The 21,610-nt window shown below is 38.9% G+C and overlaps 1 protein-coding gene across 1 annotated transcript in view; it reads left to right on the top strand.

The window, feature by feature from the left end:
- The window catches only part of dpr2 (defective proboscis extension response 2), a 90,605-nt gene extending 72,525 nt beyond the window's left edge, over positions 1–18,080 (top strand). Inside the window, exons 3-8 of the mRNA XM_064681206.1 lie at positions 6,222–6,523; positions 8,954–9,031; positions 9,366–9,498; positions 17,092–17,335; positions 17,625–17,722; positions 17,797–18,080. Coding sequence (XP_064537276.1) covers positions 6,222–6,523; positions 8,954–9,031; positions 9,366–9,498; positions 17,092–17,335; positions 17,625–17,722; positions 17,797–18,062 — 1,121 coding nt within the window. The 3' untranslated portion in view covers positions 18,063–18,080. The remainder of the gene's footprint in view (positions 1–6,221; positions 6,524–8,953; positions 9,032–9,365; positions 9,499–17,091; positions 17,336–17,624; positions 17,723–17,796) is intronic.
- Positions 18,081–21,610: the final 3,530 nt, after the last annotated feature.

The following is a 21,610-nucleotide window of genomic DNA, read 5'->3' as shown; positions in this document are numbered from 1 at the left end:
TTTCAGACAGATACAAAGCAACTGAAATTGCCTCCAGGCTAGAGCTAGTAAAACATTGATGTTTTCGATTGTTTTTAAGCAAAACATCGTTACTATCGATAAACGGCATATACAACATTATTTCTAATGGATAAACGCCATATTTAAAATGACTCTATTTAAAATTATTTTACTTTTTGTCGCTTTCTCTTGTTCAAAATGTTTTAGTGCTGGGAAAACATAGAAAACATCGATGGTTCCTACAAAATAAACGATAGTTCTTAAAACAACAAAGTCATCGATATAATCGATAGTGCCATCGATGGTTTTCCAGCTCTACTTCAGGCATTCTTCACAGGGGCTAGATCCGCAAATTTCAGTTGTTGTTGTCTAGCCCTCGACAATTCTCAAAGGATTGGTTAAGGTTAGGGTCAAGGAATATATATGACAGCAAATACTTCTAAATTCTCAAGAATAGAGCAGAAATGAAGAGAAGAAGCTTCTGGTTGACAAAGTTCTCAGTACTAAGAACCTTAAGTCGCTTTTTTTTAATTTGTGCAGTTTTCTTTAAAATTTTTTATATATATTGATTATAAATTCAATATGTTAGTTCTTGATATACATTTCTGATTATTCCATGTACATATTCGCCCTTCAACTTGTCCATAATATTGTTAAATGAAGCTCAAACTGTTGCAGAGCAGCTTTATGAAATATATTTTATAAATGTTCAAGTTGATGCTAGATTTGCCGTCAACACTGGGCGGATGCAAACACGATGTCAATGAACGCGGAAAATGCCATTAATCTTCGTAGCTGCAGTTAGTTCTACTGCTGCGGTAACTGCTACTGCTGCAGTTACTGCAACTGCTGCTGCTGCTGCTGTCATGTAGCGACACTTGCAAACAGCCGTCGGCTAATGTTGACTGGATGCAGTCAAGTGGAGCTGCCGCTTTCGAGTGGCTGGCAACACGTGATGTTCGAGAAATTGTGCGCCTATCATAACCATCTCTGGCTGAGTCTATTTAAGTAGGTTTTTAACGCCTTCAGCTATTTGCTTGGCCGCAACAGTTTCTATGAGCTCAATGTCTGAATGAACATCGGCCGGTGGCTAAAACTGTGCGCTATTTTGTATGCTGACCCACACACCGGCAAATCCGGCTGCCACATAAGCAAACACATCGTCGAGCAGCTAAAGGCCCCTCGGCTGGGTCTAGCTCCTATTTCCATAACAAGCCGGAGTCGCCTTTTGATATGCAAAATAAAATTGTGCTCAGCGATTTTAATAAATATATGCCCCACACACACCCGCAAGTGACGATGCGAAGACACGACTCAGACGCTGAGGCTGAGCAGCTTATTGAATTTTTCAGAAGCCTTTTTCTGCCCACCGACCGCACGCCCGCCCGACAATCCTGAGTAGCTAGTCTTGTTTATGAGGCTTAAATGCCATAAGCCAAATGCTTTTAAAGTGCTTAAGTTTTCATGCATATCCCAATAGAAAATTGCATGTGTCGCAGTGTAAAGCATATTTAATGTCCTTTTTGCAAACAGCTTAAGAATATCAAAATATTTAATAATCTACAAATACACATTGTTTAATTATTTAAACAGTTATTTTATGTTCTTTGAGGAGATACTCTTTGAGGCATTTAATACGACTTCAGGTTAAACAATTGCCCTTCACACCCCACGTTGGGCGCCATTTGTTAATAATTTTAATCTCCAATTACATATAAACAAAGGTAGCTCTCTAAATAGAATTCCCCTTTCAAAATATAGAATTTAAAGCATCTGACATTACTTTAAGTTCAAGAGTTGTCGCCTCGCACCACACGCTGAGCGCCATTTAACACAATGCTTGAATATCTCTGTATTCAAGAGCTGCGTTTTACGTTTCGTATGAAAATATTTGCCCCGCTGACAAAAAAATATATATGTGTGAAAGGCTTCTATTGTTTGTTTTGTTTCAAGGGTTATGTGTTTCGGAGCCACGTTGGGCGCAAGACAACAACAAAAAATATGATAAAAATAGCTTTTTTTTTTATAAATTTGTTATCTGTGGTATTTCTCTCTTCAATTTGCATTCCATATATTCCCATTAGACACGTTTGCAGCGATTATTTTGCCCAAGCACGTTCGTTCTATTGAACTTACGAGACGTTCAAATTTGTGAAAACTTCAAATATTCGCCTAAGGAAAGAAAGCTTCGAGCCGCTTACCGGCTTATTTGCATCGTATTAGCTCAATTGTGGTACAATCTAAACAATTTTTCGCCCTATTACTGGGCCGGGACTCAGCTCTGACAACAAATCGACAACGAAATCCGAAAATCAGCTTAATATCCACACCTGAGCAGCTAACCATATTCCGAGCCGCTAAGCCCGAAAGCAGGCAACAGAAATATAAGATTTTTTGATGCCAAGGTCAATCGAGAGCTTACTGAAAGGCGCTCAAGTAACCACTTGACTTTTATTCGCATTTTATTTGCATTTGATGAACCCTTTCGACACAAAAAAAAAAACGGTGTATACTTTGCTTTTTTATGCGCACCACTGCAGTTAAGTTTATGATAAATAACACGTCAGAGAAAATTGTGCAGCGGGGCAGAAAGTTATAGGCGCATCGGCCATCCAAAAAAAGGAAGCAAAAAATGAAACACATGGAACAAAAAACAAACAAAAAAAATATACAAAAGCACTCACGAAAAAGTTGAACAAAAAAAAAAACAAAAAAAAAAAACGAGTCAAAAGGCAAGCATAAACCGCAGGAAACGGGCAGCTAACCAGCCAACCAGCTAACCAAACCAACCAGTCATTAAGCGCTTTCCCCTCCTCGTTCGCCAATCTGCAACCTTCGACCTCTCCAGCGCAATCTCGACTCTGCCACGTTATCATCAACAGCAACAACAACAGCAACAACAACAACGACGGCGACGGCGACTAGGAGAAAAAAGTCGATCGTTAAATCAAAAAGGCGCATTCGAGTGCATGCAACATCATTAGTTGCAGTTCATACACACTCAAGCGCAAGTTATGGCGCAGATAGCTGCCCTTAACCAATCCCCCCTGGGTCCACCACATAGCCAAACCCACAACCCCCCCTCTCCCATCCCCTCACCGAACCCTACCCGAACCGACCCGTTGCTCTCACGCGCACTTTTTGTGTGGAGGTGTCCAAATTAAATTTGCATCAGTTGCTCGACGAGCATCTAAATGATGCCAAAAAATATGAGTGTGCGAGTGTGTGTGCGTGTGTGTGTAAGTGTGAATTTCCATGTGTGTGTGTGAGTGCGTGAGTGTGTCTGCAGCATAAAGCCAAACAACAACAACAAGTGCAATTTTCAGTTTGGCGCTTTCGCATGTTGCTTTTTTTCGTGTGTAGTTAACTTTTTATATACCCTGTACACACAAATTGTTAGAAAGGGTATGCCAGTACCGGTATGAATATAAAAAGCGGACATGCCAGTCGGCTTAAGTTTATTTATTGGCAATTCTGATCAAAGCTGTGCCTTTATTGAAATGCAATTCTGTTAAAATGCCACTAAACATTTACAAGGCAGTTTATCCTGATTGTAAACAGTTGCGATGATCATGTAATTTTATTGATACGACATAAAAATCACATTCAAAAGAAACTCAAGTAAATGGCTAATGATTGACCAGCAAAGATAGATTTACAAGGTAGTTTATCCTGAGGGTAAATGTTTGCGATGCAAATGTAAAGCAAATGGCAAATTTAATTGAAATGAAAATCAAAACCTTGTCAAGCGGAGTTGACTCTGCCATGAACTTGGGGAATGAACCCTACCTAATGGGTATCTGTGAGTTGAGCACGCTGCAAACTATGATAAAAACGCTTCGAACTCTTGCCAGCGAATGTGTGCATGTGTCTCCCACTCCGCCCGCGCTTACCGTGTGTGTGGGCACTTAAATAATTTAGATTTTTGTGTCTAACATGCACAAGTGCCACAACGGCCTAAAAGATTCAAGTGCAGCAGCAGCTGCAGCAGCTGCCAAAGCGAGTGACCCAGTTAGACAGCGAGGGTGTAGTGGGGGGGGGGGGGGCGTGGTACGGGCCGGGAGTCGCTGCAGTCGCAACGAGCTAAATTGAGGAGCAGTCGCGTACGCTGAATTATAAGTGTCGACTGCGACAGCGACTGACACTCGGGGCTGACATTATGCGCTCATTAAAATGTCAAATAAATTTAGATGCAAAAATATGCATTTTACTTTTGGAATGCCAAAGGATGCGAAAGGTAGCACTGACAAGTGTTGCACTTGAAAAACAGGATAATGCATATGCGGATATTCTAGTCACAGGAATTTGTGTGCGGTCGGGCGCGCTTAATGTGTGCACATTATGTGTGAAGTGTGAACTTTGAACTTTGTTGAACGGTCAATGAAATGCGAGCAATTTTTCCAACAGACTGAACAATTTTATTTTTATTTATTTTTATTTATTTTGTTCAAATTGCAATGCAAATTACGATAAATATGCACAAATTAAGGCGATATGTGACACGTGTAGAGATAATAAATATGAATATGGATGGACAGGAATGGGGTTCAAATGATAAAAGTAATACTTATAAAAAAAGGTTGAATTTTTTAAATATTCTGATATCAACGCATTGACAACTTATTCACATTATTATCGCTGCTCATTATATTTTTTAATGTTTTCGATTACGACATTTTAGAGTAAAAAACAAATAAAAATTCATGGAAAACAATTTAAATTATTTTTCAGCATGAATATTTGAATATTTTATATTGTAAATGCGTTGAAATTGATCAATAAAATAATTGAAAACCAATTTAATTTGATTAAACATAGTTTAAATTAATGAAAATTATAAATGCGTGATATTTCAGACATTTATATAGCATGTGGAAATTAAAAAGAATTGGTTTTCTTTATAGTTTTATATCAAACGAGTATAAAGAAAAACTTAAGATTCCACTTAAATTGGTTTTTTAATGAATTTCAATTATTAGAAAAAAAAAAATAATTTGTAATGCATTTCAATAATTAGAATTATAAATCAATTAAAGTTATAAATAAATACAAAATAATTATTGAGATGAATGAGATATTACACTTGACATTTGGGAAATATATCGAAGGAAGTATGTCAACTGAAATGAACTAAGAATATTTGGTTAGAACTCAAACTTCTAGTCTCGTAAGACTAATCTTTACAGAATCTTTTTTCAATCTTCCAGTATCATAAGATTAATCTTTATAGAATACTCTTGTTAAGAACTCGCAATGCACAACAGACCAGTTAATTTTTAATGGCACATTCACAGCTGTGCAAGATTTTGGGACTTAAAAAATACTTTCAAAATCATTTCATTCCGTCGCTAAAAAAAAAGAAGAAGAAAACTGTAACTGTTCTCATTCGCTGCGCACGTTCGCTATTGCACTCATTAACTGTAATTTTGAGAGTTGTCAAAATTTTTTATCACTCTGGGCGGACGCGTGAATGGAATGCGGAACCAGAGCCAAAGCCAGAGCCAGAGCCAATGGCGGCCGCCGGCTTGGTTTATGTGCACTTCCGGCCGCAGGGCCATAAAAAGCGCTCGTTTATTTTAATTAAAAACAATTTCCGTTGTTTAGCCAAAGCGGGCAGCGGGCAGCGGGTAAGCGGGCAGAGAGCAAAAAGCGCCGAGGAAATGATTCGATTGTTGGTTCACAATGCTTTTTATAATTATTCTAACGAGCATTTTCCGCAAGTCATTTGGAGTCAAGGACAGCAGCAACTGCTGCATTCTATTGGCCATTGTCTTTAAGCCATGTCAGCCTGACACATTTGAGATGTGTGAAAGAGGCTCCGAAGTGGGCACACACACACACACGCACACCCATCAACTATGGCCATTTGACTTTTCTCACATGCTCAAGAGCTGGCAGAGTCCGGCATTGAGTGGCATTTAATTAATTTGCTTTGAATGCAATGGCCTTTTTATACCCTTCTTTGTTTGAGGGGAGGGGTGGGGTCTGTGCACTGTCTCGTTAGCTTTAAGTGTTCTTTCTCTATGGCCTAAGCTGTAAATGAAATTCTGGCCTGTCCGGCGATAGACAACAGAAGCTGGCAAATGCTGCCAATTCAATCAACAATTACAGCATTTGCTTATTCGATTCTCGATTCTCAATTCTCAATTCTCAATTTCTGCTGCTCGCCTCTCAATTTCTCGATTTCACAATTTGTTCATTGTTTTCTGTCTCTTTTGCAGCTGCCAACATCATAGACAACGACTTGTTGCCCTCCATTGCGGCTGTGGACGATGTTTATATTGCCTCGCTGGTCCATGGCCACAACCACAACCACAACGGGAATGGGAATGGGAACCAGCATTTGCACCACAACAATGCGGCGCAGTTTGACAATGCATTGGATGAGCTGGTGGATGAGCAAGTGGACGAGACAACTTATCCGCCGCCGGTCTTTGACTTTGGCATGCCCCGGAATATAACGGCCCGGACCGGACACACGGCGGCCATCAATTGCCGCGTTGAGAATTTGCGCGATAAATCGGTGAGTCAAGTGCTTTTTTTTTCGCCCTTATCTCAAAATGTCTTCTTCCGTTCGATTTACTTGTTTTTTTTATGCATTTTTAACTATCGCTCAGGCAAATATTGACCTTGACTCGAGTTAGTCAAGCTGAAAATCAACTTACCGCCAAAGTAATTTTTTTTCTGTTCGCCATTTTTCTCCTGACAGTTTGTTCAGCTACTCGTATCGTTTTCCGGTTCCGCTTTCATTGTGCTCTCGCCCATCATCTCTCAGCTGGTCTTTTGGTCATTTTCTTGCTCGACTGACAGAGTCAAAGTCTTATCCTTCGCGTCCTGTCGCCACCCTCAAAACTTTAGTTTATGGTTTTGCATTGTGTTTCATCTTTTTTTTTTTTTTTTTTTCTGCCCTCCTTTAGCGATCCCTTGCTTTATTTTTAATTTTGTTTTTTGTATCTATTGATTGCTGCGCTGCTTCATCAACTTTAAAGTTGATTTCTTTGCGTTTTTCTTTCGCTTTACAACACTGTTTTTTGTGGCTACCAAAGGTCAACCGTAACTTCAGCTCGTCCGCAATCGCTGCGAAAAGTGGGACATTTTTTGCTGCGACTCGAATTGAATGCCAATCAATGAGTTTCTCTTCACTTAATTTAAGGTGTACAAAAAATCGTTTTTTTCCTTAAATACCCGAATTTTAATCAAGTTCGTTTGTATGACATCAATTTGATATCGTGCTCCGATTGGGCCGGCATAATAATTAAAGTTCGATTCATGACCAAGCTGACAAAAAGATAGAAGTGAAACTGAGAGACTTTTTAGCATAGAAGCTGGCGGAAAGGAGAGATTGATGGGCTTTCAGATGTCTCCTTTTCTGTGTTATACATTTGAATTTACCTCGCAAAGGTGTCAAAAGACAGATGGAGAGTAGCATAAAATAGAAGAAGGAATTATCGATAGTCTGACTTGAGATGTTGAGCAGAGCGGACATGGAGAAAACCGCGAACTCAAGAACTCATTAAAAGAAAGAATAAGGTTTAAGTATATATATGTATATATCAAATGTAAATTATAATAATAAATAAGCAAAGTCGTGGAAAGTAAAATAATAAATGACAAATAAATACATTTTGTGACAATCGTAGAGAAATATTGAAGATGCAATAGATTTAGTTCTTTTAACAATGTTCTTCTCTTAAAGGCTTTGTTGACTTTTAGAACGGATTGCCAAGAATTTGCAAGGGTAGGGAAATATTGCATTTCCAATAGATTTAGTTATTTTTGTTCTCTTTTGAAATATCTCAAAGGTTTTGTTGAGTTTTGGTCGCCAGGCATTTGATAAGCATCAGCAGTGAAATGGAAACTTTGTTGCAGCTGCCTTGAAAATGTTGCCAAAACGTGTTGAATATTTTTTTTTGCTACTCATTAGCAGCAGCGCTTTTAAGAGCTTAAAGTTAATGAGTATTCGAATCTTTAATTGAAATTTATTTAACTGCAAATTCGAGAGCTAGAGCAACATTAATCCGCAGCAGTTTCAGGGTCAGTTCGTAGAAAGTATTCAGCTTATCCTGAATGAATTTTTAGCATCTGTTTTGGGTTCGAGTTTCCACTTTCTACTTGCCACTTTCTACTTTCTGTTTTCCACTTTCCACTTTGGCTGAGCCGTTTCCGAGAGAGCAGTCACTAAATCTCTCTATCATTGCGAATGCTGCTGCTTTGCATAGCTTTGCCTTTTCGCAGCGAACTCTTTTTCACCTGGCTGCAAATCCACTTGCCCAAAAACTGCTGCCCGGACCCAACACAGGAGTCCGGCGACGCGCCCAGCTCATCATCATCATCCATTCCCGCACAGAGCGAGATTTAGTAGCACCTTTCTGGCTGCTTTTTCCTTTTAATTTTCATTTTTTTTTTTTTTTGTCAAGGAGTGTGGAGGGGGGGGGGGGCGTTTCCTTTTGCCGCTTTGACACTTTTAGCATCGGCTTCAGTTTTTCGTGTTTTATTTTTATATTTCCTTTTTGTATTTTTTTTCCTTCCATCTCTTTTTGGCGCAACGAAAAGTTTTGGTTGCCTGCGGCAGGCTTGCAGATTACTTTTTGGCTGCTTTCGGTGGGGCTATAGCCACCATTTTTCGAAGGCTTTGGCAACTTAAAGCCGCTGACATTTTGGGCACGCACCTCAACGCCGCCATTCGTCCTGCTGCCTGCAAATCGCTTTGCCTGCCGCTGCAAAACTTTTTTAGTTTCTCTCCTTTATTTTGATTTTTTTTTTTTTGGTTTTTTGTAGCGCTTAGTTCATTGTGTCGTTTGGTTTATTAAATTTTCTATCTTTATTTTGGCCAGCTCCCTAGCGCTGGGCCAAAGCAATTTTTAAAATTGACTTAAGCGCTCATAGTCCTTTTGTCTAACTCTGTCTGTGTGCGTGTGTGTGTGTGTGTGTGTGTTTTTTTGTCTATTTGCAGGTATCCTGGATAAGGAAACGCGATTTGCACATTCTGACTGCAGGCATTCTGACCTACACTTCTGATGAGCGCTTCAAGGTGCGTATACGTAATCTACTTATTGCCCAACCTCCGACTCTGTCACTTTATGTCGCCTCTACCCCTCCGCCCCTCTATCCTTCCTTTGTGTCGGGCTTATTAAATGGCCATGGGGCCTGCTGGCCATTTGTAAGCCAAGTCAGCTTAATTGCGTATGCATTTCGGTGCTCCTGGCCCGGCCCAACTTGTATGCATTGATTAAATTTGCCCAAGGACACCACAGCCCGTACAGCCCAAGGCTCCATACTCCGGCTCCATCTGACCCCCAGCTCAGTCGGGGGAACTGGGACATTTGCAGTTGCCTTAACGATTTATCTATGCATTTTGCTTGCAGGTCGTACGCACCGCCGACTCGAAGGATTGGACACTGCATGTGAAATATGCGCAGCCACGTGACAGCGGCATCTACGAGTGCCAGGTGAACACGGAGCCAAAGATTTCGATGGCATTTCGCTTGAATGTCATAGGTGAGTTAGCCCCCAATCCCAACTCCAACCCTGTCCCTCTCCTTCGCTCTGTAATAAACGCCCTCTCTCCGAGTTCTTACGCATTGTCAACGAGTTGTCGTCGCTTTCGGTTCGCACGACTTGCAACTGGCAACTTTTTGTACCCTGCCCAGTCGTGGGGAGTCTCTCAAATTGTTCACAAACTTTGTCAGCTGCATAAAGTTTTCGTTAGTCATGCGTCATGTTGCGACATCATGCCACAATGCAGCTTCTAAATATATATATGTATATACCATAAGCCAATATCTACATCTGGAAACGACCCCAAACGCACATAAATATATATATATATATATATATATATATATTTGCTTGTACTTTAAGGTCTTCTTTTTTAAGGCTAAACATAAAAATTTATGCGTTGAAATTAAAGAGACTTTTTGATACATTTTCCGCCAATAATAAATGCATCAATATATTGATGCAAAAATGAAGAGAACATAAATGCTCATAAATATTCCAGAAGATTTTTATTTGAACAGATGCTTCAAAATTGCTTCTTCTTTTCAAATGAGCTTGCAATATTTTACTTGCTTCTGTGAAAGACCGAGCTATTATGGGAGTCGAGCTTAAAGTAATTTCATATTAAAGATGAAAGTTCTATTGATTTAAAATCTGTTTAAAAATGTGTACAACAATATTGTAATTGTTTGTGACATAAAATGAAGTGCAGAATCAAGCAGTCAATATGATAGTATGTCTCTTATATGTGGAGCCCATCTGTAATTGTGCACGCAAATGGAAAGCGTTGCTTTTTTAAACAATTTAATTGTAGGAATTATTGACTGCCCGTCCGAGCAGATATTTGCGATACCATCTGCCGTTGAGCCAACGAATAGATATCATTAGAGCTTTAGAACAATCTACAAAATACATTTCGATTTTTCTGCCAATAGTTAGTTTGATTAAACATAAGCTTCTGTTTCTAAAACTAGTTAATTTACTTAATTTTCTTTAAGTTTCATATTTTATGTTTAGTTATAGTTATTATTAGGTAATATTATTTAATTTAAGATAACCGGAAAGTTACCAGCTTTGGTTAATGAATAAATGAATTAATAAATAAATCTAGAATTCGAACTTTATACAAAATGTCTTCAATCAAGAAAATCAGCTTAGCTCAAGCAAAGTAGTTGTCATTTTTGTATATTTTTTTGTTTATACAATAAAATAGGAGCCAAACAGTTTGTCTAAATCGAACAATTTGTTTTCCAAGATATGTCACTTGATTCTCGAATTGCTTCGCTTGGTTCATTTAAGAGCTAACCATATAATTATGTGCTAGCTAAATTGATAGCCATGTCTTGGCACTTGGCAATTTATAGAATAGACCATCAATTGTAGTTTATCAAGTAATCGGTTAAGCTGGCAAGTTAATGTAGGTCAATGCAATGGACAGACTGGAACTCCATATAAGCAGAGTGTGTAGCATATATATATATATATGTGTGTGTGTGTGTGTGTGTGTGGATGGAAAAACTATCTTTTGTTTTTCCAAACACTTTGCTACACGTTTTGCATGCAAACGCAATTTGCATTTAAATTCAATACTAAATTCATATGCTGGCTGTAATACACACCCGCCCACAGAGGCGAGGGCGTGGCCCCGAGGGCATTACGCTGTCTGCGTGCCTGTTTCTGTGTGAGTGTGTATTGTGTGTGTGTGTGTTGTGTGTGTGTGTGTTGAATCCTTTGAGGTGTTTTTTGCACGTTTACACTGCGCTCTCGTCCCATTGTTTTGGCATTTTACAAGTTTTCTACAATGGATTTCCGTTGCGCCTCAACTTCAAGTCGTTGCCTCCTGTGTGTGCTTAAGCTGCGTGTGTGTGTGCGTGTGTGTTTATGTCTCCCTGTGTGTGCGTGTGTGTGTGTGTGTTTGTGTCTCCCTGTGTGTGTGTGCTTGTTTGTTATAAATTGTTACATAATAGCCCGCACGTTCATGTTTCATTCATGCACATAAAATTGATTTAGAAACTTTCTTTTTTTTTTCCGTGCTATTTGCCCAGCCAACTTTTGCTCGATTGTTTGTCAAGGGAAAGTTTTGCTTATTTATTTATTTTGATTATATATTTTCCTTCTCCCCGTTTTGGTGGCGAAATTTAATTGAAATTATTGAATAGTTTTGCTCCGTTTGAATCTTTTGCACGTTTGTTTCCTGTGATTGGTTTAGTTTCCCCTTTTGATGCGATGAATCGTGGCGAGCCGCTTGTGTATTCCCGCGTGTGCATTCAATCGTTTACTCGACCACACTTTGGGCCACTCGAGAGCCATTCATGTGATTCAATTAGCTAAGTTCGTGTGGCGAGCGCGTTGAGGTGCGTAAATTTCGGACTCGGGCAACATTTAACAGGTAGAGCAACAGCATTTGGGGATTTGCAACTACAAATTGGCTGCCGGCAGCCACCTGACTTTGTTTACAAAAAAAAACTCTGGCAAAATGGCGCAAATCTCATCAACAGCTATAAGCTCAAATCAACGCTGTCGCTTCCTGTTGCCCCCGTTGCTTCCGTTCGTTGCAGCACTTGCAACCTGCACTCGTAGCTGGTACGCAAAAATAATCCCCTCCCTGCCAAAGGCCCGGCCAACATGTCTTGTGCGGCTTCTTGTGCCGGCGACGGAAAGTCGCCGCAATGCCAAGAAGAGAAATTTATGCAAATTATTTGGAAGTAGCAAAAAAATAAAAATAAGAAAATGCTAAGCGCAGATTTTTTTGGTTCGCCTTCTGCAGTTGGCGGCGTGATTCCCTTTCTGGGCAAAAAACCAACGAAATTCTTGTCTAGCGAGTGCAAACAAATTATATTTGAGATTTAAGCTCGGTTCGCTGTACATAAAAGTCACACAAAAAACTGTGCTATCAATCGCGATTCAAGTGAAAGACTTTAAACATAACTTGTGGCTAAAATGGGAGCCAAGAGCTGATGGGGAAGAAAATCAATTGAATGTGGGATCATAATTAAAACAATAAAGTATTTAGCTTGAAAGTCGCTTAAATAATTGATATTAAAAGCAATTTGTTTAGTGTTTTACACTTAAATGCGCAACTATTTATTATACCCTGAGCCCATTGAAAATGGGTAAAAAGAATATTATGTATTTGTGCAAATGTAGGTAACAGGCAGAAGGAAGCATCTCCGACCCCATAAAGTATATATATTTTTGATCAGCATCAACAGCCGAGTCGATCTAGCCATGTCCTTCTGTCTGTCCGTCCGTATGTATGAACGCAAGGATCTCAGAACCTATAAGAGCTAGAGACTTGAAATTTTGCTGTAGGTCCTCCTAGTCCCCGCGCAGATCGAGCGTGTTTCCGATATTCGATAACTTGCCCCGTTTCCAAGTAATCGATAAAAACCGATATCGAAATTCTGTTTTTTGAGCAATTTTGGTAAATAATAAGAGCTAAAACCAGGGTATCCCCTAGTCGGGAGCTCCCAACTAGAAACTCTTACTTGTTTTGATTTTATATTTTTTTAACAAAAATTCAGGTTACAAGTTTTGTGGGCATTTTCTTTTGATCTAAAATGGATTACGTATCAAATAGTTTTCTATTTTTTTCCTTTTGAAATTCAAATAAAAAAAATAGCAGCGAAATTGATGGCATGAAAATTATATTTAGATTCGCAAAGCACGTGTGAACAAGCTTTACCAAAAGTATTTCCCCAAAAAGCGAATCCTCAACCACATTTTTGTTGAGCATTAAAAAAAATACATATTTTATTTAAAATCAAATCGCATTTAAGTTTGAATTTTTTTTTTTTACCTTACAAAAGCTAATTTTAGGTCGAATTAAAATTATTTAGGACTTGTTAAACATTTTTTGCCTGACAAGAGCTAATTTTAAATTAGAATTGAAATTATTTAGCACTTGTTAAACATTTGCTGACCAGTTTTTGGGTCAATGTCTCGTGGAGTATCAATATATTTGTGTGCTTCGAGTATCTAATGCTGAAATCTGGCCCATAAAGAGAAACCCTCGAAGCACTCCGCATTCAGGTGGCCATTATGTGAAGAGTCAATTTCGGGGAATTGTTTGTGTCTGGTCTTTGTGTTATCAATAGCTGCCCATAACGGGCACATAATCATAATAAAGAAAAAAAAAAAACAATAAGTGAGCGTGTGCACGACTAGAAGATACCCTGCAGCCGGTTGTCGTTACACATATTTTAGCTTTATTTTCCTTACGTATCGAGCGTTAGAGCTTCTTTTTTCTTTTGCACATATTTATTCACAAAAGATTCTCGATAAACTTCCGATAATTATCGAATTTGCAGGGCTTAACGACTAGAAGATACCCTGCAGCCAGCGCCAAGCGGCACTTACAATTATTTCAGATTTCATATTTTTACATATCTAGCGTCTGAGGTTTTTATTTTTTTTTTCGAACAAGCTTTGCAATGAAGATTCTTGATTTATTTCCGATATTAATAAATTAGGACACAAAGAAGTTTTGACATATAAAGTTGAATTTTGGGGAGAATGGAGGGAGGTATCTAAAAAGTGAAATATGTGGAATTTGCATCTGTAATTTGCGGGTTATCTAATAAAGCACTGTCCCAAAATAGATTTCTTATCGATATATTGGCGGAAATATCGATAAAAGGTCTAGAACTTCCCCTCAAGAATCACTTGAGCCTATAAACCAATAAATCCAAAATTTTCGTTTAGAAATAGACCATATTTTTCTATCTTAAGTAAGTTCTGTAAAAGTTCTTATATAGCACAATGAATTGATGAGGAGAACCGGCTTCGACTGATCTTCATCAAGCAAAGAAAAAGTCGAGCTCTTCACATTCTATATCCCACTTATAATACCCCATTTCATGGACTTTACGGGCACGGGGTATGCGGCAAAACAAAAACTAAATGAAATGGCAAAACTAACACATAAAAATTTGTAACCGCAAAGCCTAAAATATTTGGCGTAGCCTGACTCTCGGCTCTCTCTGTGTGTGTGGGGGACACTTTTCTGTTGGGCGTATTATTGACCCATTGTTTGCGGGGGCGTGGCTGGTCGTTGCCGGGCACAATTCTAGTTGCTGTCGCGCAATTTACAAACACACATGAACACACATTTTAAGTGTTGTTCGCCAGTTGTTATTGTGACGCACACCACAATCCACACACATGAGTGTGTGTGTGTGTGGATCATGAACGGAAGCATTATGTTCACAGCTTTGGCACTGCCAGCGTGGCTTTCTAATATTGGCCATGATTTTGGGGGCGAGATAAGTTGTTGTTGTTGTTGCCAGTTGCCAGTTGGCAGTTACCAGCTGCCGCAGACAGAGACAAATGCGCGGCATACACTCGTTGTGCAGAGTCCCATTGCCATTCGCATAGGCACTGAAAATTGGTTTAATGTTTTTCTCGTGCGTCCACCGACAGTTTTTGGCCAACAGCAGCCCGTCAACAAAGTCAAATGTTGACGTTGTTAATGATGTGCAGTCGGGTTGCGGGGCAGAGACTACCCGGCAGCCAGTAAAGCCGATTTTACTGCGCAGTAAACAGCAACAACAACAACAACAACAAGGCAGGCGTTGATGCCCAGCAGCAGGTTAGTTAGTTAACTTGATAACAGCTTAGCGCCGAGAAGAGTCAAGCTCATTAGACTCAACAACATGGCATATAAATCGATATGGCATTGCGTAGACTAACTAAACATATGCCCAGGCAAAGTGTACCCACAAAGTGTAATTACACTTCCTTTATGGAGACAGAGGAGGCAAAATATGCCAACTAGTTAATCAGCTCGAGCAGCGAATGCATCGCACTTCATCTCGAAGCCAACTGATAAGGACAGGGGTCAGACGGCAGCAAAAGTATTATCTATTTGTTCTTCCCACCAGAAGACTAAAAATATTCACCTACCAAGTAGTAAAATTCACTAAATAAATTAACTTATTAAGCTCTTACACAATCTCAGACAAAAGTACCTAAGACCTAGCGAACATTAATCAATATATTATATAGGATCTCAATACGCTGATCAAAATAATAAAATGCCAATAAAAAAAGTTGTTCTTCTCATGAGAGAAAGACGCCTCAAAAGGCTACACCACGGTGAACTATCTACGAGACGAATCATTTAAGTACATTTAAGGGGAAGGCTTCATTTTAAAATTCCCCGGAATTTCATATAAGTTACATACTGGTAACTATACCTTCTTCGCTCATTCATTCGCTTGGAAGAGAACAGAAGGTAATGATCGATTCCAGCGCAAAATAAAACAAATTAAAATTCTAAAATAAAAAAAACCATTCTTCGTATGGAACTTAGCTATAGAAGGAGGTATTCAACTCTTAAAAATGTACAAGAATATGGTCAAGCTTCGGCTAATTTTCTTCCCTTACTTCTTGAGAGAATAAACTTCGATCTTGGAAAATTTGCCTCCACTAGGAAGCTCAGTTATAGAAGAAATTCTCCATCTTTTGAAAATTTGCGAGAATATGGCCAAGCTAAGGCTATTTTTCTTCTCTACTTTTTGGACAAATGAAATTCGATCTTGGCAAGATTGCCTGCTTTAAGAAGAATCGATTAAAATCAAACCTGTTAGATTTCAGAATCGATTCCATTTTGGTACAAATTGTATATATATGAATGCCAAATAAAAGCTGTAGTCAGGGCAATTGAAATACTCCAAATAAATCAAAACCAGGGAAAGTAGAAAGACTTATAATAATCCAGAAAAATTTTGGCTATTATATATATAAAACATAAATTAATCAGTGAAAGTAGAAGGAGGTATATTAATTAAAATTCGGACTGGAAATACTGCAGATAAATATTAACTATTATATATATCAATATTAAATGAATTAAGAGGTATATTATATGATATTCCGACTTTAAATACTCCAGATAATTTTAACTATTTTATATAAAAAAATTTAATAAATCAGGGAAAGTAGAAGGAGGTATATATTATTTGAAATTCCGACTTCAAATACGCTAGATAAATGAAAACTATAATATTTGAAAGAAAATTAAATGTTGTTACTTACCCCTTCCAATTTTTAATCTGTCTACAATCAGATTATTCACAGATCTATTTAAGCTGTTTTATTTAAATGTCCCTATTAAATTGCGCAAAATATGTCCTGTAAGGTCCAAAAAGAAATTAATGTAAATTTCTTAAATCCTCACTTTCCAAACTCACTCAAATCTGAACCACACGAATCCCGTTGAATTTTAAAGGTATTTACCTGCCGTCACGTAGCTAACGGCGGGGTCTCTGTAAATCTGTTCGAGGTGCTTATTAACGAGTAGCCAACGTTGCCAGACTGTTAAGAGAGAGAAAGTGCGGTATGCTGGTGCATCTTTGATTCATCGAGTGTAATTGTGGATCATCTGTTGAATTGTCGCCATACCAAACGAAATTTGTGTGTGTGTTTGCGAGTTGTTGCCAGCGGTTAGCCACATGCTCAACGGCCCTTAACACGGGCGGGCGGGTCGGTTTGGGGTTGGGTTTTATGCTGGGCCGTTGGCAATTCGTTTGGGCGAGCGCCTAGAAGTGCTATTAATCAATTTTGTGCACGTTCCACGTTTTGCCATTGCAGTGACGCCGCCAGATGCCAAAGCGATTATAGCCGGTCCAACGGATTTGTACGTCAAAGTGGGCAGCGTTATAACGCTCACATGCCACGTGAAGCAGCCGGCGACGGCGGCTCAGGATATTGGGCCAATTTACTGGTATCGCGGCCCCTACATTCTCACACCCTTTGTGGCGCATCCGAACGATGCGGCCATCGACTTGCAGCGCATCTCAATGGAATCAACACTTGCCGAGAAGCTGCAGAGCAGGTAAGCAACAGCTGCCTCACCATCAAGGATTGTGCTCATCACAAAACATCGAGTATCAGGCTGAAGCTATTCACACGCTGGCTGAGGGCGGCTCACACGCCCACTCGCATCTGGTGGGCGTGTGCGTGTGCTTAGGCGCTTGTTAGTTTCCAGCTGAATAGCTGACTCTGGCATTTTAAGCTTTGATCAATGGAGTTCAATTCATGTGGCAACTGATTGGCCCCATGTTGAACTAGTTGCCTGCCTGGCTGGCTAGCTAGCTTTAAGGTTTCGCTTTACTCTGTTGCAGATTGCGGATTGCGAATGCACAGCTGCTGGACACGGGCAACTACACGTGCATGCCGACAACAGCCGAGGCGGCCAGCGTTGTGGTCAATGTCATTAATGGTAAGTGGCAGGCACGGTACGGTCCGCCAGCAGCAGAGGCACTTTTCATCGTTTTCAATTTTCCATTTTCTCAGACGAAAGCCCCGCGGCCATGCAGAAGAGCGGCGGCAACGGCAGCTGCCTTCGGCGTAGCCTCAACTTTAACCTCGTCTTGGCATTGGCCGCCAGTGCGGTGGTGCGATGGCTGTGCTGGCTGCTCGGCACCGCCAGCTTCTCCTTAGTGCATATCAATTATGATGTCAGGCTGTCAATGGGCAATGGCAACTCCAGGCAACAGCTGCTGCCGCACCAACAGCTGCAGCCGCAGCCGCAACATCAACGGCAGTCCATGACGTCATGATAATTAAATGAAACAGAAACAGACCACGCACCTGTAAATAATAATATTATTAGTTCAAATATAATTTTTGCGGAATATATATATATATATATAAATGTCATGCAATAAATGATATGGAAATTAGTGTTAATTTTATGCATAGCGTAAAAATATGAAAATTATGTAACAATAACTAAAAACAAAATCGACGATAATTAAGAAGAGCGACACGAAAAAAAGTCGGGAGTGCACGACTAGCTGATACCCTGAACCCAGCGACGAGCTGATCTTTGGGAAATTCCAGCTTCCTTCTATATACACATGCAGTTTATTTTCTCGGCGGTGCTTCTTCTTTCCTCAGACGTATTCCATGGAAAATGCTTTCTTGAAGAACTTCGGTTTTTATTTTCCGATCTGCATGAAAATTTTAAGACATATATATGGCAGTCAAATGTCTGTTCATACCAAAAAACTGAAGACTATAGCTACACAAATAATTGAAAATTTTAGGGAAACCATGGGATGGAGGGAGGGAGGAGGGGTTAGGTGTCCCTGTGCGATGTAAGTAAAAATTGAAATATTCTGGAGATGTGTTTACATCACAAATCTGGAGTCTCAAGATCTTACGAGTTCCGAGATATGTTAAAAAAAAAACAGGTTTTTTTTATTTTTATTGATTTCGAAGAAAAGGGGCACGTTATCTGCGAGGCAAAGAAGAAGGATCTACATTGGCAACTCTCCATCTCTTAAAGTTCTCGAAATAAACATGGAATCAGCTCGTTTTGCGCTTGTCAAACGCCATTAAAAGCCATTATTCTAATCACCGGGTTCAGGATAAAAAAGAAGAAGAAAATAAGCCCCAAACAAAAACTAAAATAATTGCAGCTAAAAACCTAATTATAAATGTAATGGCAAAGTGTAAAAATTACTGGTTCGCATTAATTGATGCATTCAAATTAATTTAACACTTTCCCTTGCACCATGCTACCTAGAGAGAAAAACCAAAATAAAATGCAAAAACTATAATTAACAAATAGCCATTATAAAAATACATAAATTAATAACATTGTTAATTTGGGCTGCAATTCGCGGTTAACAAATGCACATGCAAAAAAAAAATACTTATGTGTAAATATATTTTAATTGATTTACAAACTTTAGTTAATTGAATTAACTAATTAATGAATGTACTTCATTTATGCAAAAAAAAAGAAGCGTAAAACAACAATTTAAACTCATACAAATAAAGTCTCATAAATGTCAGCAAAACTATCAAATAAAAGCAAACTATATAATTGTAATGTAAGCTCATACAAATAAAGTCTCATAAATGTCAGCAAAACTATCAAATAAAAGCAAACTATATAATTGTAATGTAAGCTAAAGTAAACATTTATAACAAAAATCAAATAAAATAAAGTAAGCAAAACGAAAACGAACAAAAAAAAAAATACTGCACACTCTTCGACACGTTGAAACGTTTATAGGTTTTCATACTTTCGTTTCAAAACTTTTGCCAAAGCGCAACAAATTGGAACAAAATGTAACTCATCTCATAAAGAAACAGTTCGCTGCAGCAAAGTGAACTGCAATAAATTAATTTGATTAAAGAAATTATAAAACAAACCAAACACAGTTGTTTTTACTTGTAGAAGCGGAGGACTTAGATTGGAACAGAATAATATAGAGAATAATATTGGAGACTAGCTATGGGACGTGCGATGTATTTTTTCATAATACAAAACAATAAGGAAATATGTGAAAATCTTTATGCTTAAAGGCACAAAGAAAACAGTCGGACTTTAATAAAGAATATAAGAAGATAGGGCATTTGAGACTCGTTACGTGAACTGGGTTGGATTCCTTCATAGTACAAAATAGTAAGGAAAGCATAAAGAATGGCACGAAGAAAACAACAAGAAACTCGTCTCAAAAATATCCCTTCTTCAAAGACATCTTGGAATATGAAAATGAGCCCAAAAGTTGCACCCTTTCCTTCCAAAAAGAGATTGGATCTTAAAAGAAGTGTGTTCGATCGAATGGTAAGATGTAAATTGTTTTCCACGAAATTTCCACACCTGCGAGTGGATCTTCAAAAAACTGCACTTACGTCACATAACTTTGGGCTGTGTGATGATATCGAATTAGTCAGTCAATCAGCCAGTCAGTCAATCAATCAGTCAGTCAGTCAAAGCAATAAGGTAAGCAAAGTTTCGAACCGTAACCAGGCTTTAAAGATCTAGTTCACGAACCTTAAAATAAGACATTGGTTAGAGCTGGAAGCCGAACTACCGAAAACGTTTATTTGGGTTTGCAGTCAGGATCTTATTTTGATATATTTATATATTAATGACCGACAAAGACGAAAGTCTTCCTAATTATTAAATACATCACATTATGAAAATTAAATGCTAGAAGCCTAATTAGAATACCCATTTTTCCAATAGCATCACCGACACGATGGAGCTGTTTTATTTGCCCTCCCGGCCAGCTTTTCCCCTTTTCACAGCTAATTTAATTATTTTAACATCTTTTGCGAGATAATCCTCGACGAAACAGAAGACTCTTAATTTACTTATACTTTCAAGAAATCACTGAGTATTTTATTCAGAATTAAACAAAGTTTTTCGTTGGAAATCGAAATCAGAATGTGCTAAGTTGTAGCCGGAAATTAGAAATAGAATAAGAAGAATTGTCCTATTACCGACACATCAGTCTCTCGAACAGGTGAGCTTTAAGTGGGAGTAGAAGGACTTTGTTGGCATGTCCCTAACAGTTGGCAAGTGGGTTGGCTTTTCCGCACAATTGGTGCGTTACTATTGCAATTCTTTTGTGAGCAGATTCTGATGCATCATCGGAACGAACAGCTGTCAAAGGCAGCCAAAGCCAGCGGAGCAGCGAGTTGGGAATGCAATTTGATGCCAATTGTGCTGCATCAGCCAGCAAAATGAAAACCAGAACTGAAGTCGGTCATGCATAAAAAAATGTTAGGTAAGTCTAAGCCGGCTAAATGTGGGCAATGCGAAGAAGCTTCCGGTTGAAAGAGGCTGCTCCAACGGAGCCTTCAGCTCGCCGCGCCAATTCAAAGTTATATTTTGGCCAAACTAATTGCCTGTAACTTTTCATATAGATTGTGTTCGGCGCTGAAAAGTTTTTCACGTGCTATTTTAATTAAATTTTGCTGCTGGTGTCCATTAATAAACGGGCTGTAATTTGTAATTATTGCAGCTTTACGCAAATTATGTAGCACGGCAGGGATTAACGCACATTTCGTTTTTTTGCTTAAGCATTAAATCAATAAATTGTTAATATTGCCGATGCCTAATTTCATTTCATTTCAGCTGAGTTCAAACATGAAAATTAAAGCCGTGTATAAGCGAAAGTAAGCGAAAGCGTTTTAAATTAAGCGCTTCAGATAAACCCAACGACTAGTCATTAATGCGCCACGGCCACGGTCCGGTTCAGGCAGAGCAGACGACCGGGCGAGTGGCCTGATGGGGTGCACGGCGCGTATACGTAATATGTGTGCGGGTGTTTGGGCCCTGAGGGCCGCAAGGCGCAAAGTGCTC

This window comes from Drosophila montana, unplaced genomic scaffold, assembly GCF_035044405.1.
Source record: "Drosophila montana isolate Dmon_TW-CO22-7 unplaced genomic scaffold, ASM3504440v1 contig_2192_1, whole genome shotgun sequence".
Classification (NCBI taxonomy): Eukaryota; Metazoa; Arthropoda; class Insecta; order Diptera; family Drosophilidae; genus Drosophila; species Drosophila montana.
This window is presented reverse-complemented; position numbering and strand designations above follow the sequence as displayed.